At 46.0% G+C, this 13405-nt stretch overlaps 1 protein-coding gene across 1 annotated transcript; it reads left to right on the top strand.

The window, feature by feature from the left end:
• Positions 1-951, top strand: LOC142246826 (taste receptor type 2 member 39-like). The gene has a single exon (XM_075319876.1). It carries the CDS (start codon positions 1-3, stop codon positions 949-951), a length of 951 nt encoding a protein of 316 aa, XP_075175991.1.
• The last annotated feature ends 12454 nt before the right edge of the window (positions 952-13405 follow it).

Below are 13405 nucleotides of genomic sequence, written 5' to 3'. Positions count from 1 at the left end.
ATGGATATTGATGGTGGCCACCAAAACCTCTTGCCCTACGTCATTGTTTTAGCCCTGGAGTTAACAGCAGGAACATTTTTCAATGCCTTTATTATATCCGTCATCTTCTATGACTTCTATAAAGAGAAAAACATGATTGACAGTAATAAAATCGTGATGTGCATTTGCATTTCGAATGTGATTTACAACGTTCTGACAGCTGCCGGCATCATGGATGACTGTGTTGGTCTTCACTCCTCACTCACATTTGACCTGTCCTATTTGTATATGATCTTAGTGCTCTACAACATCAGCTCTTGTGGGTGGCTCTCCGCCGGCCTTGGGGTCTTCTACTTTGTAATGATATCCCAGGCCAAACTTCTTGCTTGGGTGAAGTTCCGCATCAGCTCCATTGTTCCTTGGATGTTGTTGATTCTTGAGGTTGTGTCCTTCATCAACAGCCTCTCCAGCAGTTTACTGCTCATTTTTCCTCGGATAAGATCTCGAAACATCACGGAGAGTACTCCATCTATCATGCAGGTGCTAGCAGAGAACAAAGCAGGACTTATTAACGCTGCTGTAGCAAATACTTCCATGCCTATTGTGATAATTCTGATCTCCACCATCTGTACCATATTGACCCTTAAACAACACAGTCTGAAAATGAAAAGAGGTATGGAAACAGTGGACCAGAGATGCTTGACCCCATTTGAGAGGGTGGTTTGTAGAATGACATATTTCCTCCTTTTCTACTTGGCCTTTTACTCTCTGGTATTGAATTTTTATTTTTCTATTGTTTCCCAAGTGGAGTCAGGATTCTGGGTAACGTTAATGCTGATGTCGTCCTTCACCCCGGTACAATCTATGCTCCTCATTCTTGGTAATCCCAGATTTAAAGATGTCTGGAAAGAGATGCTCTGTTATCAGAAATTAGTCAAGTTGTTACGTGGAAGTAACGATGGAAGAATGTGATCCGGTTCTATGGTGATTGGTTTTGCGTGGGTCATTTTATTTATCTGGGATCTCAATATTAGTGATCTGTGTGTGAGTACAAGGAACATCTGGAATAAATATGTTCATTGCCATAAAAATTGTGGTGTGCAATGTATGATAAATAGGAAATAGCTGTCTAATGGAGTTGAGAGGACCTTAGGCTCGAGGCTCGGAGTTTAGGCTCGGAAAATGATGTGAAAAATCACCAAGGTGAGTATAGTGCTGTGCTTGTGTCTGAGTGATGCCTAGCATTGTGCGCACTGTAGTTAGTGTTTGATTGGCTCAAATTTGGCTTACATTCAGTATTCTCAGATGTTTTGTTCAGAGAGAATAATAAAAAAAACAAAAAAATACCGCCCATCCACCTCTGGAAATGTTTTGCTTTTGGCCTATAGCAAAACATTTCTGGAGATGGGTGGGCGGTGTTTGTTTTTTTTATTGTCCGTGAACGAAACATCTGAGAACGCTGAATGTAAGCCAATTTTGAGTTGATCAAACACTAACCGCAGCTCGCACAATGCGGGGCATCACTCAGAAACTAGCACAGCGCGATACTCACCTTGGTGATTTTCACGTAATTTTCCAAGCCCAAACCCCGAGCCTCAGGTTCACTCAACTCTGCTCGCTAACCTAAAAACAGTGAGATTCTGTCAGTTAATGGCCACAGTGTGAATGTGCACCTATACATTGCACTTATACCAACAGGTGTGTCGGGCAATTTCTTTGGTCTTCCTTTATTTTCTAAGCCTTGTCTGACGAGAGATGACAAAAACAACTTGGCAGTCAAATCTTGAAGCAAAGACGGTGAATTTTCATTCCCAGACACTGAATAGCACAAACGTTTCGGGCGGTAACAGACTGTCACGTTCTCACCGGAGTCCGCTCCTGTGACTTCTGCTTTGGTCACCAGGTGCTGCCGTGTTCCCAATGTCGACTGTGCTGGTGATAGAAGACGAGTCGTGCCAGTGACTCTGGTGGGTGCAGGCTCCACTCATCCACAAGCTTGGTTTCCCTGGGACCTGCTATACCACTGGCTGACTGTAGGTGGCGTGCGTCTTCCAGCTGAAGTTACCACCATTCAGTTATGGCCAATGGGAAGACACCACATTCTTCTAATTCCCCCTCTTGCCTGCTGGTCACTGCTACAGATAGTTTTGTATTCCTGCTTGTGTCTGTTGCCCACTCTGTTCTGACTATTGATCCCTGTGTTTTGACCTCTGCCTGCTCTCTGACTACTCTCCTGCCTGCCATTTTTGTACCTCGCTGCCATCTCCAGTTTTGACCTCTGTCTGATTTCCTGACTATGCTCTTGTCTGCCAATTTTGTCCCTTTTCTGTATCTCTTGGTTTGACCCTGCCTGCCGACTAATCTTCTTGGACTCAGCCTTTCACAGGTAGTGATCTCCGGGGCCCCGTAGTAAATCCAAATCCCTGTATATGGGTTAAGGGTTTCGGGGTTCTCGGAATCCTGCTTAGTGAGCGGCTTTCCTCTAACCTGTACGTAACTGCCATTCTGAGACTGTGGTTCCAGGCAGGACCTTCCTCAGTGTGCAGTGGTGATTCAGCGAGAGGTATCAAGAGGCTGGCGCTTATCTTAACTTTGCGATGTCCACCACTGAAGTGAGCTAGCTTTAGTTTTGATACAATCACGGTTCTACCAGATTATCAGTCAAGAACTATTAAACTCACTGAGTATCATGTCGGCATCTGACGCTGTTCACACTGCAGAATCTGACACTTCACACTGTGCCTCCTTTGGTGCTTCTGAGTTACACAGACAGGCTCGGGCGTCGACCAGCTGTGTTCTCCTTAGTGAGTGGGCTTGAAGAAATTTATTTCTACTATCCTGGTGGTTACTTCTTGCATTGCATGTTGTGGGAGAACTATCACAGTCACTCCCCACCTTTTTAAGATGGAGGAGCCTGTCTTCCCATGCCAACTATATCTTTAACTACACCTTCTGTGTGCTGTACTGGGATACACCCAGTACTGCTGGTGATTGTATTGCTTTGTGCATGGTCTTGTTGTGGAGTTGTTTCATCTTGTTGTTTCCTCCCAGCTCTTATTTTCCTCCTTATCACTTTTTGTCTAGTAACTCTGTGTGAGCGTGCTATGTGATAAGGCCACTTTACACGCTACGATTTATCTGACCATCTCATTAGCGATGTGACACGCCCAGATCGTAGTTACGATTTGCCGAGATCGCTCATAGGTCGTTTATTAGCAGGTACACGTAACGATCTCACAAGCGACGCAAAATCGTTCAGCGATATATTGTTTGACCAAGGCGGTCATGTGGATGTTGTTCGTTGTTGGCAGGGTGTCAAACGTAGCAATATGTCTGCTGCGTTCCAAACGATGAACAATATTTTGAAAGTGAACGACGTGTCAACGATCAACGATTTTCAACCTATTTGCGATCGCTCGAAGTCGCACGTAGGTGTCACACGCAACGACATCGCTAACGATGCCGGATGTGCGTCACGGAATCCGTGACCCCGACGACATATCGTCAGATAAATCGTAGCGTGTAACGCCTATAGAGTTTTGGTTTCCCCTGTTTGTCCTTATCTGTGGGTTCTACCACTTCTGTCGTGGCCCTCCCCTGTTGTGATAGAGAGGGGGTATCAGATCAGGGCTGTGGCTGTGCCTTATAGGTAATGATGTCATGGTGATCATGTAACACTGATGGACGGGGGAGGTTCACATTTCTATTCACGCCCCTACTTTTCCCATTGGTGCATAGTTCAGGGGGACCTTGTCCTTTGTCTGTGACCCGATATAAACTGATCACATGAGCTAATAAAATAGGATTCTGGAAATTCACCATATTATTTTGTGCGCTGTATTGATTTCCTGAGCGCTTGTAAAACAAATCTTATTAATTTTGGGTTCAAGAGGCATAGAAGGAGGGTATTTCGCTGACACCTGCACTTTATAGGATATTTTGTTGTTTTTTTTCACCGATTGACTGCAGCTGTGATGGGGTTTTCTGGAACACACAGATGTAGATCAAGCATCTGAAACTCACCCGGGTAAATGGGCCGCACATAGAAACAATGTGAAGTTGAAGGGCCACATTGCTTGTTTTCTTTACAACTTTTTGATAACTGTTTATTCAATTTTTTGTTAGTTTGTATAATGAAATAGCTACATTTTTGGGGTGTACATTTTTTTGCAGTGTCCATTGTATGGGTTATGGTGCAGTTTTATAGCTTAGATCATTCTGGATACAGAGATACCAAACATGACATCATGGGCCATCCGCCGATGTCCCCTGATAGCCTCTGATTGGCTGGCATCTTGTATAACTGTTGTCATCGCTCTCTGCACCACAATACATTTCAGTTGAATGGTCATCGGCGGGCCCCCATCCTCTCCGGGCCTGGTTATCATTCCTGTTCTGGTCTCCGGGACCCTGCAGGACATGTGTTCATCTGTGGACCCCCATCCTCTTCGGGCGTGGTTATCATTCCTGCTCTGGTCTCCAGTGCCCTGAAGGTCATGTGTTCATCTGTGGACCCCCATCCTCTCCGGGCCTGGTTATCATTCCTGCTCTGGTCTCTGGTGCCCTGCAGGACATGTGTTCATCTATGGATCCCATCCTCTCTGGGTTGGGTTATCATTCCGGCTTTGGTCTCCGGTGCTCTGCAGGACATGTGTTCATCTGTGGATCCCCATCCTCTCCGGGCTGGGTTATCATTCCGGCTCTGGTCTCCGGTGCCCTGTAGGACATGTGTTCATCTGTGGACCCCCCTCCTCTCCTGGCCTGGTTATCATTACGGCTCTGGTCTCGGGTGCCCTGCAGGACATGTGTTCATCTGTGGACCCCCCTCCTCTCCGGGCCTGGTTATCATTCCGGCTCTGGTCTCCGGTGCCCTGCAGGACATGTGTTCATCTGTGGACCCCCATCCTCTCCGGGCCTGGTTATCATTACAGCTCTGTTCTACAGTGCCCTGCAGGACATGTGTTCATGGGCAGACCCCCCCTCCTCTCCGGGCCTGGTTATCATTACGGCTCTGGTCTACGGTGCCCTGCAGGACATGTGTTCATCGGCAGACCCCCTTCCTCTCCGGGCCTGGTTATCATTACGGCTCTGGTCTCGGGTGCCCTGCAGGACATGTGTTCATCTGTGGACCCCCATCCTCTCCGGGTCTGGTTATCATTCCGGGTCTGGTTATCATTCCGGCTCTGGTCTCTGGTGCCCTGCAGGACATGTGTTCATCGGCAGACCCCCCTCCTCTCTGGGCCTGGTTATCATTCCGGCTCTAGTCTACGGTGCCCTGCAGGACATGTGTTCATCTGTGGACCCCCATCCTCTCCGGGCCTGGTTATCATTACGGCTCTGGTCTCCGGTGCCCTGCAGGACATGTGTTCATCTGTGGACCCCCCTCCTCTCCGGGCCTGGTTATCATTACGGCTCTGGTCTCGAATGCCCTGTAGGACATGTGTTCATCTGTGGACTCCCATCCTCTCCGGGCCTGGTTATCATTACGGTTCTGGTCTATGGTGACCTGAAGGACATGTGTTCATCTGTGGACCCCCCTCCTCTCCGGGCCTGGTTATCATTACGGCTCTGGTCTCAGGTGCCCTGCAGGACATGTGTTCATCTGTGGACCCCCATCCTGTCCGGGCCTGGTTATCATTACGGCTCTGGTCTACGGTGCCCTGCAGGACATGTGTTCATCGGCAGACCCCCCTCCTCTCCGGGCCTAGTTATCATTACGGCTCTGGTCTACGGTGCCCTGCAGGACATGTGTTCATCTGTGGACCCCCCTCCTCTCCGGGCCTAGTTATCATTGCGGCTCTGGTCTCCGGTGCCCTGCAGGACATGTGTTCATCTGTGGACCGCCATCCTCTCCGGGCCTAGTTATCATTGCGGCTCTGGTCTCCGGTGCCCTGCAGGACATGTGTTCATCTGTGGACCGCCATCCTCTCCGGGCCTAGTTATCATTGCGGCTCTGGTCTCCGGTGCCCTGCAGGACATGTGTTCATCTGTGGACCGCCATCCTCTCCGGGCCTAGTTATCATTGCGGCTCTGGTCTCCGGTGCCCTGCAGGACATGTGTTAATGATCCCTGATGTAGATAATTTATTATTATATTATTGTATGAGTTATTGCAGTTATATTAGATATATTTATTATTATTATAGACCTGATCCATATCTCTTCATTACAATGTCTGTAAAATGTAAGGAGCTTAAATAAAGCAGAAATAAAGAATAATAAAAATATTAATAAAATAAAATATAAATAAAAATAATAAATATTAACGAATTGGAAGCAAGTGCGTATGTGTACATTTTGTCACCTCACATGTAAAATATGGATATTAAGTAACAAAAAATAGAATTGTACAAAAATATTCAAGTGATATTACAGATAATCAAGTAATATAAGAAGAATTATACCTGGGATAGAGGTTTCTATGACGCGGATCTGCTGTCCCGGATATAAACATTGCAATAGGGGCAATGTGAAGACAAGGTGTCTGCTCAGATGAGGGCAATGTGTATGAGATAGTCAAAAAAATGTCAATAAACTCTCACTGAGGTTTTTTTGGGAAATCTATAGTCATAGGAGTGAAGAATTAGTCATGGGACCATTTAATTACTCCAATATGGGCCTTTCGCTGCAGCCACCTGACGTTAATCTCTTTGCTTGTACAGTGGAACCTCGGTATACGAGTAACTTCGTGTGCTAGTATTTCGCTATACAAGCGAAGCTCGCTGTAAATTTGTAACTATGTTTACAAGCAATGCTTTGCTATATGAGCAAATACTCACCGCACACACTTCCGGTTCCGTACTTTCACCGCGCTCCTACGAACTCTTGCAGTCCGCACAAACACACACAAACACACTGTAACGTCACCACTGGAGTCTGCTCCAGCGACTTCTGCTCCGATCGCCAGGCGACGCCGTGTTTCTGCCGTGGATAGTGCTGGTGATGGGAGAGGAGTGGATACCAGCGGCATCGGTGGGCGCAGGCTCCGATCATCCACTGGGCTTGGTTTCCTGGGGATCTGCAGTACCACTGGCTGACTGTAGGTGGCGGGTGTCTCCCAGCTGAAGTACCATCATTCAGCTACAGCCAATGGGAAGACACCACACCCTTCTGAATTCCCCTCCTGTCACATGACCACTGCCAGAGATAGTTCTGATTTTCCTGGCTCCTGTTACGTCCTATTCTGTTTTGTGATTCCTGTGTGCTGACTTCTGCGTGTTTTCTGACTACCCTCCTGCCTGCTGTTTATGTACCTCGCTGCGATCCGGATTTTACCTCTGCTACGTTTTCTGATTACGTCATTGCCTGCCGATTCTGTCCCTGTTCCGCAATTCCTGGTTTGACCCTGGCTGACGACTACTCTCATCAGACTGCAGCCTTCCACAGGTAGTGATCACCAGTGCCCTGTGTAATTCCAAATCCCTATATAGGGGTTAAAGGGTTTCAGGGTTCTGGGGGCCCTGCTTGGTGAGTGGCTTCCCTCTAGTCTGTCCATTACAGCCCATCTGAGTTTGTGGATCCAGGCAGGCGTTACACACACACACACACACACACATACTATGCTCACTTTACCCTCCGTTCCCTCGGCAGCCTCCTGGTTCTTGTAGTCTGCCGGTATGTGTAACCGGTAAACATCGCGACGATGCAGGAGCTTCCACTGTCAGCCTTTCTCAAAGGCAGAGCCCTGACCAATCAGAGGCAAGTGGATCCTGCGTATGACGTCTGGTGCTGAAGCACTGACAGCGGAAGCTCCTGCATCGGTCGCAATAGTTACTGGATACACATACCTGCGGACTACAAGAACCAGGTTAGAGGCCGCCGAGGGAACGGAGGGTAGGTGAGCATAATATGTGTGCGCGTTTGTGTGTGTTTGTGTGTGTTTGTGTGTGTTTGTGCATGTGTGGAATGGCACAATAGGGGACCAAGGATGGGACATTGCACAAGCTGTGGAACAAATTGTCTGAGCTTGCATTATTTCCTACAGGAAATTTTGCTTTGCTAGACGAGTAACTTGGTTAACAAGCAACTCCCAGAACGGATTGTTCTCGAAAACCAAGGCTCCACTGTACAAGTGATCCACTGATGGATTATATGAAGATCAAAAGAACTGTTAGAAGGCATGATAATGAAGACAGTACAAGGCCTCTTTCACATGTCTGTGTTTTTGGCATGTTTGATGTCCGTTTTCGCAGGTACCGGAGACACGGACACACGTCGACCCATTAAAATCAATGGGTCAGCGCACACCTCCGTATTTTCACACTGATGTGTGTCAGTGTGCTCCACGCGGCGACATGTCCGTTTTTCTTCAGCAGCACTGATGTCACACGGCCCGCACACTGATGTGATCCGTGTGACACGTACCGGAGAAAACACGTGTCTATGAAATAAAACTATTTTCTTTACTTTTCTGTTTCCAGCACTGCTATCACTTGCTTCCGGGCCCGCTCATTATGCTCATGCATAGTCACTGCACTGCAGACCCGGAAGCAGCAGCGCTGGGGAACAGATGAGTATATGTAATAGCCAATTTATGACAACCCAAGGGAATGGAAATAAATATAGCACAAGGTTGAAAGTACAAAAATCTCCTAGGAGACACTAATATAAAACTTAACATTTATTAATGACCTTAAATAAAAAGTGAACAGGGTCACTGGTAATCGTGATTAATGTTAAAAGAAAATAACACACATCTGGAGTATGATCCCAGCCTCATATGAGTCAATACCGTCATGTATGATCAATGCAAAAACATACAGCATCTGACTCAAGCCATTCAGAGATCAACCCCAGTGCACGCGACACAGATTGAATCCATGCATATAATGGTCATGTCAGACCTACTCCACTCCAAATATAAACTTAGCCCACTCATATAATGGACCTTAGAGTGGTCATGGAAAGTGAGATCCAAACCTGCCACTTAAACTTCAGGAAACCACCCTCATTCAACCGTGGGGGTCCTACTGTAGCAAAAAAGGAAAGGTCTCACCACATCCAGGCGGGCTTCATTCAATTTAGTAAACCTGCATCCAATATGCTCATTACTTCGGTTTACTTCAATATAAAGCAATCTACTTCCGACGCGTTTCTACATCCTACCTAAGGTACACAAGGGCCTTGACCCTCTCAGGGGACGCCCCATTGTCTCAGGCATTGGGGGTCTCACTGAGAAATTGAGTGTCTATGTGGACAGGATACTGCGCCCGTTTGTGTTGTCCCTTAACTCCTACTTGGGGGACACTACTGAATTTCTGAGAAAGATTGATGATGTCTTCCTTGAAGATGGAATAGTCCTTTGTAGTATAGATGTTGAGACACTTTACTCCTCGATCCCTCATGATTTAGGGATCGAGGCAGTGAGGTACTATTTGAACTCTAGAGGAAGTCATCTTGCTGCACATAGTGACTTTGTGATCCAAGCCCTTCGTTTCTGTCTGACAAAAAACGTATTTACCTTTGGAGGGAGGTACTTCCACCAGCTCAGGGGTACGGCGATGGGGAGTTGTTGTGCCCCATCGTATGCCAACTTATTCCTGGGCTGGTGTGAGGAGAAGGTGGTCTTTGGAGGTAAACCTGACACGGAGGATGTGGTAATGTGGGTCAGGTTTATTGACGACATTTTTGTGATTTGGAAGGGGTGTGAGGATGGTTTCAAGGAATTTGTATGTTCACTGAATGTGAATGATCTGGGCCTTAGGTTCACCTTTGAGATGCACCAGAGCAGACTGGCCTTTCTGGATGTCCTTGTGGAGAGGGGACCTGAGGGGAAACTTATGACTAGTACATACAGAAAAGAAACGTCATCTAACTCATTGTTAAGATGGGAGAGTGCGCACCCTAGGTCTCACAAAAAGGGCATCCCGAAGGGCCAGTTTATCAGAATGAGACGGAATTGCTCGAGTGATGAGGCATTTGGAGTACAGGCAGTGGATTTAACGAGGCAACTGGAGGAGAGAGGCTACCCTGCCAAGGAGGTCAGGAGAGCCTTCGAATCAGTGTGTCAGATGGACCGCACGAGTGTCCTGAATCCTAGGCCCAAGAAGGAAAATTCAAATGAATCTTTAAGATATATTACCACATATAATAATGGAGCAATGGGTCTACGTAATATTCTTTGTAAACATTGGCCAATTCTAAAGATGGATCCGACTGTTGGAAAGTACATACCTGACAATCCTTCTATAACGTATCGCAAGGCTAGGTCCTTAAAAGATAGACTGGTTCACAGTTTTTTCAAGGAGGACAGGCCATCATGGTTGGCATGTAGGGTGAAGGGATGCTTTAAATGTCATAACTGTGTTAATTGTTTCCTCATTGAAGAGGGTAAGGCCTTTCGTAGTGGGTCTAATGATAGGACCTTTGAGATCAGGTCACTGATTACATGCAGAACTAAAGGGGTCATATATAGAGTGACATGCCCCTGCAATAAACAGTACATAGGAAAAACCATCAGGGAACTAAGGAAAAGAGTTGGTGAACACAAGAATGACATCAGAAATAGGAATGACACTCCGTTGGCTAGACACATTAATACCCATCATGAAGGGAATGAGAATTGCATTAGAATAATGGGCATCGATCATGTCAAGCCACCGCCAAGAGGAGGCAACTGGGATAAGATGATTATTCGCAAGGAATGTTTCTGAATTTACACATTGGGCACCATGGCCCCAGCTGGCCTTAACGAACAACTTTCTTTTACCCCCTTTTTAGGTACACCTTAGCTGGTAGGAATAGCCAGGAGGGTCAGCCGACGGTGAGTGGGGGCGCCACTGGCGGAGGTTTTTAAGGTGCCGACCTCTGCAGGAAGGTAGGGATAGATGTATAAGTGAGGGTTAGGTGTAGTGTGCACTTAGCTCCCCTTCCTTCCCCCCTTTTTTCCTTTTTCTTTATTTTTGAGGAGGGTGGTTGAAACCCCTTTAAAATCCTTGCAATCTGAAGTGATTTTGCCTTGTATGTAAGAAATGGTGGTCTGTCCTCTTGGTAGATGAGTTATCCTTTTATTAAGTGTCTGCAATTGGGATGGGAGAAACAGCAATACATTTTTAAGTTTTTTTACCATCTTCCTTCTTTTGGCCCAGCTTCATGGCACTCTATGTGGTAGTATGATGGAAGAGGTTTTTCTTCCTGAATTTTTTTGAACATGTAGAGTATGACTGTTTCTGTAGGAGGAGAGGGGGTTTTCTCGCCGTAATATCACTGTAACTTTTGGTGTATTTTTTAATATGAAGAGGTCTGTATACCGTTACGGGTAGACTATAATATGGTTATAGATGGGTCTTGTACCTATCTATTATTGGTATGTTTCAATAGATGGAACGCAAGCCCTGGTGGGACGCAGATGTGATCAATATGATATGTTGTTCCGGTTGGCGTTCCACAGTCCGGATGGAGCGTCACCAGATGCTGTATGTTTTTGCATTGATCATACATGACGGTATTGACTCATATGAGGCTGGGATCATACTCCAGATGTGTGTTATTTTCTTTTAACATTAATCACGATTACCAGTGACCCTGTTTACTTTTTATTTAAGGTCATTAATAAATGTTAAGTTTTATATTAGTGTCTCCTAGGAGATTTTTGTACTTTCAACCTTGTGCTATATTTATGAACAGATGAGTATAGAAGTTCCTGCTGTCTGTGTGCTATCATAGATCACTGACAGCACACGCTGAACACACACGGACACACACACATATGCGCACCCACACCACAGGCCATGAAAAACGTGTATATTTTACACGGACGTATGAAAGAGGCCCAAGATGGAGAGCCAGGCTGTCTGCCAGAAGCCTCGTTCTATCAGAAATACAGAACTGGAAATCAGTTAATGTATATCTGGCAAAATCTCAGGGATCGTTCAACTGCCGAACCCTTTTGTTCTGTAGGAACAACCATTAGAAGAGTCTGGAAGCAGCTTATTTACTGTTACTGAGAATGCATGCACACTCCTCTGAATGGAGCATACATGTGTATGGGACGGGGAAAACAGATAACCGTCCAATGAAGATGAAGACGTCTTTATAATTCCAATTCTAATCAATGCTGAATCCAAAGTATCTACAATTGCCCTGTGAAAAAAATAAATGTCTTACTTATTTTTTTAGTAAGTACGCAATGAGGAGCAAGAAAGAAAGACTTCAAAATGTAAAAAATAAACAGATATATTTTATATAGAATAAAAAAGGTTGACAAAAATAAGAGTTCATTGTATGTTGATTACAGAAAATAAAAAGTAGCATTGTCCTTTAGCTTATGTGATGGATTCAATAATAATAATAATAATAGTCCATTTCTTTACCAAATCAGTACATTTATTTTCTTTCCCTCGCACTAATCTTCTGCGGGGCTGTCACACACTATCTGTACAGTTTCCTCAGTATTTTATGACTTTCTTTATCTCTATTACTAATCTGTGAGCTGACGTCCTCTCATTATTCAGATTCACCACAAAATGGCTGCTGCCATCCCTGAATTGACTTTTACACAGGCTCAAATCGTCGTTCCTGATTGGCTGGGCTATACCATGTGATGTGATAGCTGCAAGGCATTATGGAAACGTCTGCCTAAAGCGGGCTTTACACGCTGCAACATCGCTACATCGGTAGTGATGCACATCCGGCGCCGGTAGCGACATCGCAGCGTGTGACGCAAATGAGAGACAATCAACGAGCGCAAATACGTGCGATATCGTAGCTCGTTGTCATGTCGTCCATTTCCATAATATCACTACAGCGACGGTACGATGTTGTCGCTACAGCGGCATCACACATCGCTGTGTGTGACGCCGCTGGAACGATAAACATCTCCTTATCTCCATCCACCGGAAAAAAAGGAAGGAAAGAGGTGGGCGGGAGGTTCCGACCGCTCATCTCCGCCTCTCCTTTTCTATTGGGCGGCGGTTCAGTGACGCTGCTGTGAGTGACGTCGCTGTGACGCTGAACGAACCGCCCCCTTAGAAAGGAGGCAGTTTGCCAGTCACAGCGACGTCGCAGAGCAGGTATGTGCGTGTGAAGCTGCCGTAGCGATAATGTTCGCTACGACAGCGATCACCACTTATTGCATGTGCAACGGGGGCGGGTGTAATCACACTCGGCATCGTTAGCAATCGCTAGCGATGTCGCAGCGTGTAAAGCCCGCTTAAGGTCATGTGACTTTCTGTCGGTGCTGCAATCTTCTGCACTGGGTAAATTTGTGGTCACCATTTTTGTGTAGTAAATTGCACATTGTTTGAATTAGTTCAACAAATCCTCTAAACTTGACCCAAATTTGGTTTAGTCGCCTCTAAATCTCTCTAATAAGGATGGCCACCTATAGCAGTATCAATTAATTCAAGACGCCATGTTTCTTGAGCTCTATACAGAGGACCTCACCCCATGATAACCAGTCCACCCTATACTGGATTCGTAGGCGGGAT

Source organism: Anomaloglossus baeobatrachus, chromosome 7, assembly GCF_048569485.1.
Source record: "Anomaloglossus baeobatrachus isolate aAnoBae1 chromosome 7, aAnoBae1.hap1, whole genome shotgun sequence".
NCBI classification, from domain to species: Eukaryota; Metazoa; Chordata; class Amphibia; order Anura; family Aromobatidae; genus Anomaloglossus; species Anomaloglossus baeobatrachus.
The sequence above is the reverse complement of the archived record's forward strand: the minus strand, read 5'-3'. Positions and strand labels throughout refer to the sequence as shown.

Excerpts from the sequence above, each read along its gene's own strand:
- LOC142246826 (XM_075319876.1), top strand. The coding sequence starts at position 1 with ATGGATATTGATGGTGGCCACCAAAACCTCTTGCCCTACGTCATTGTT.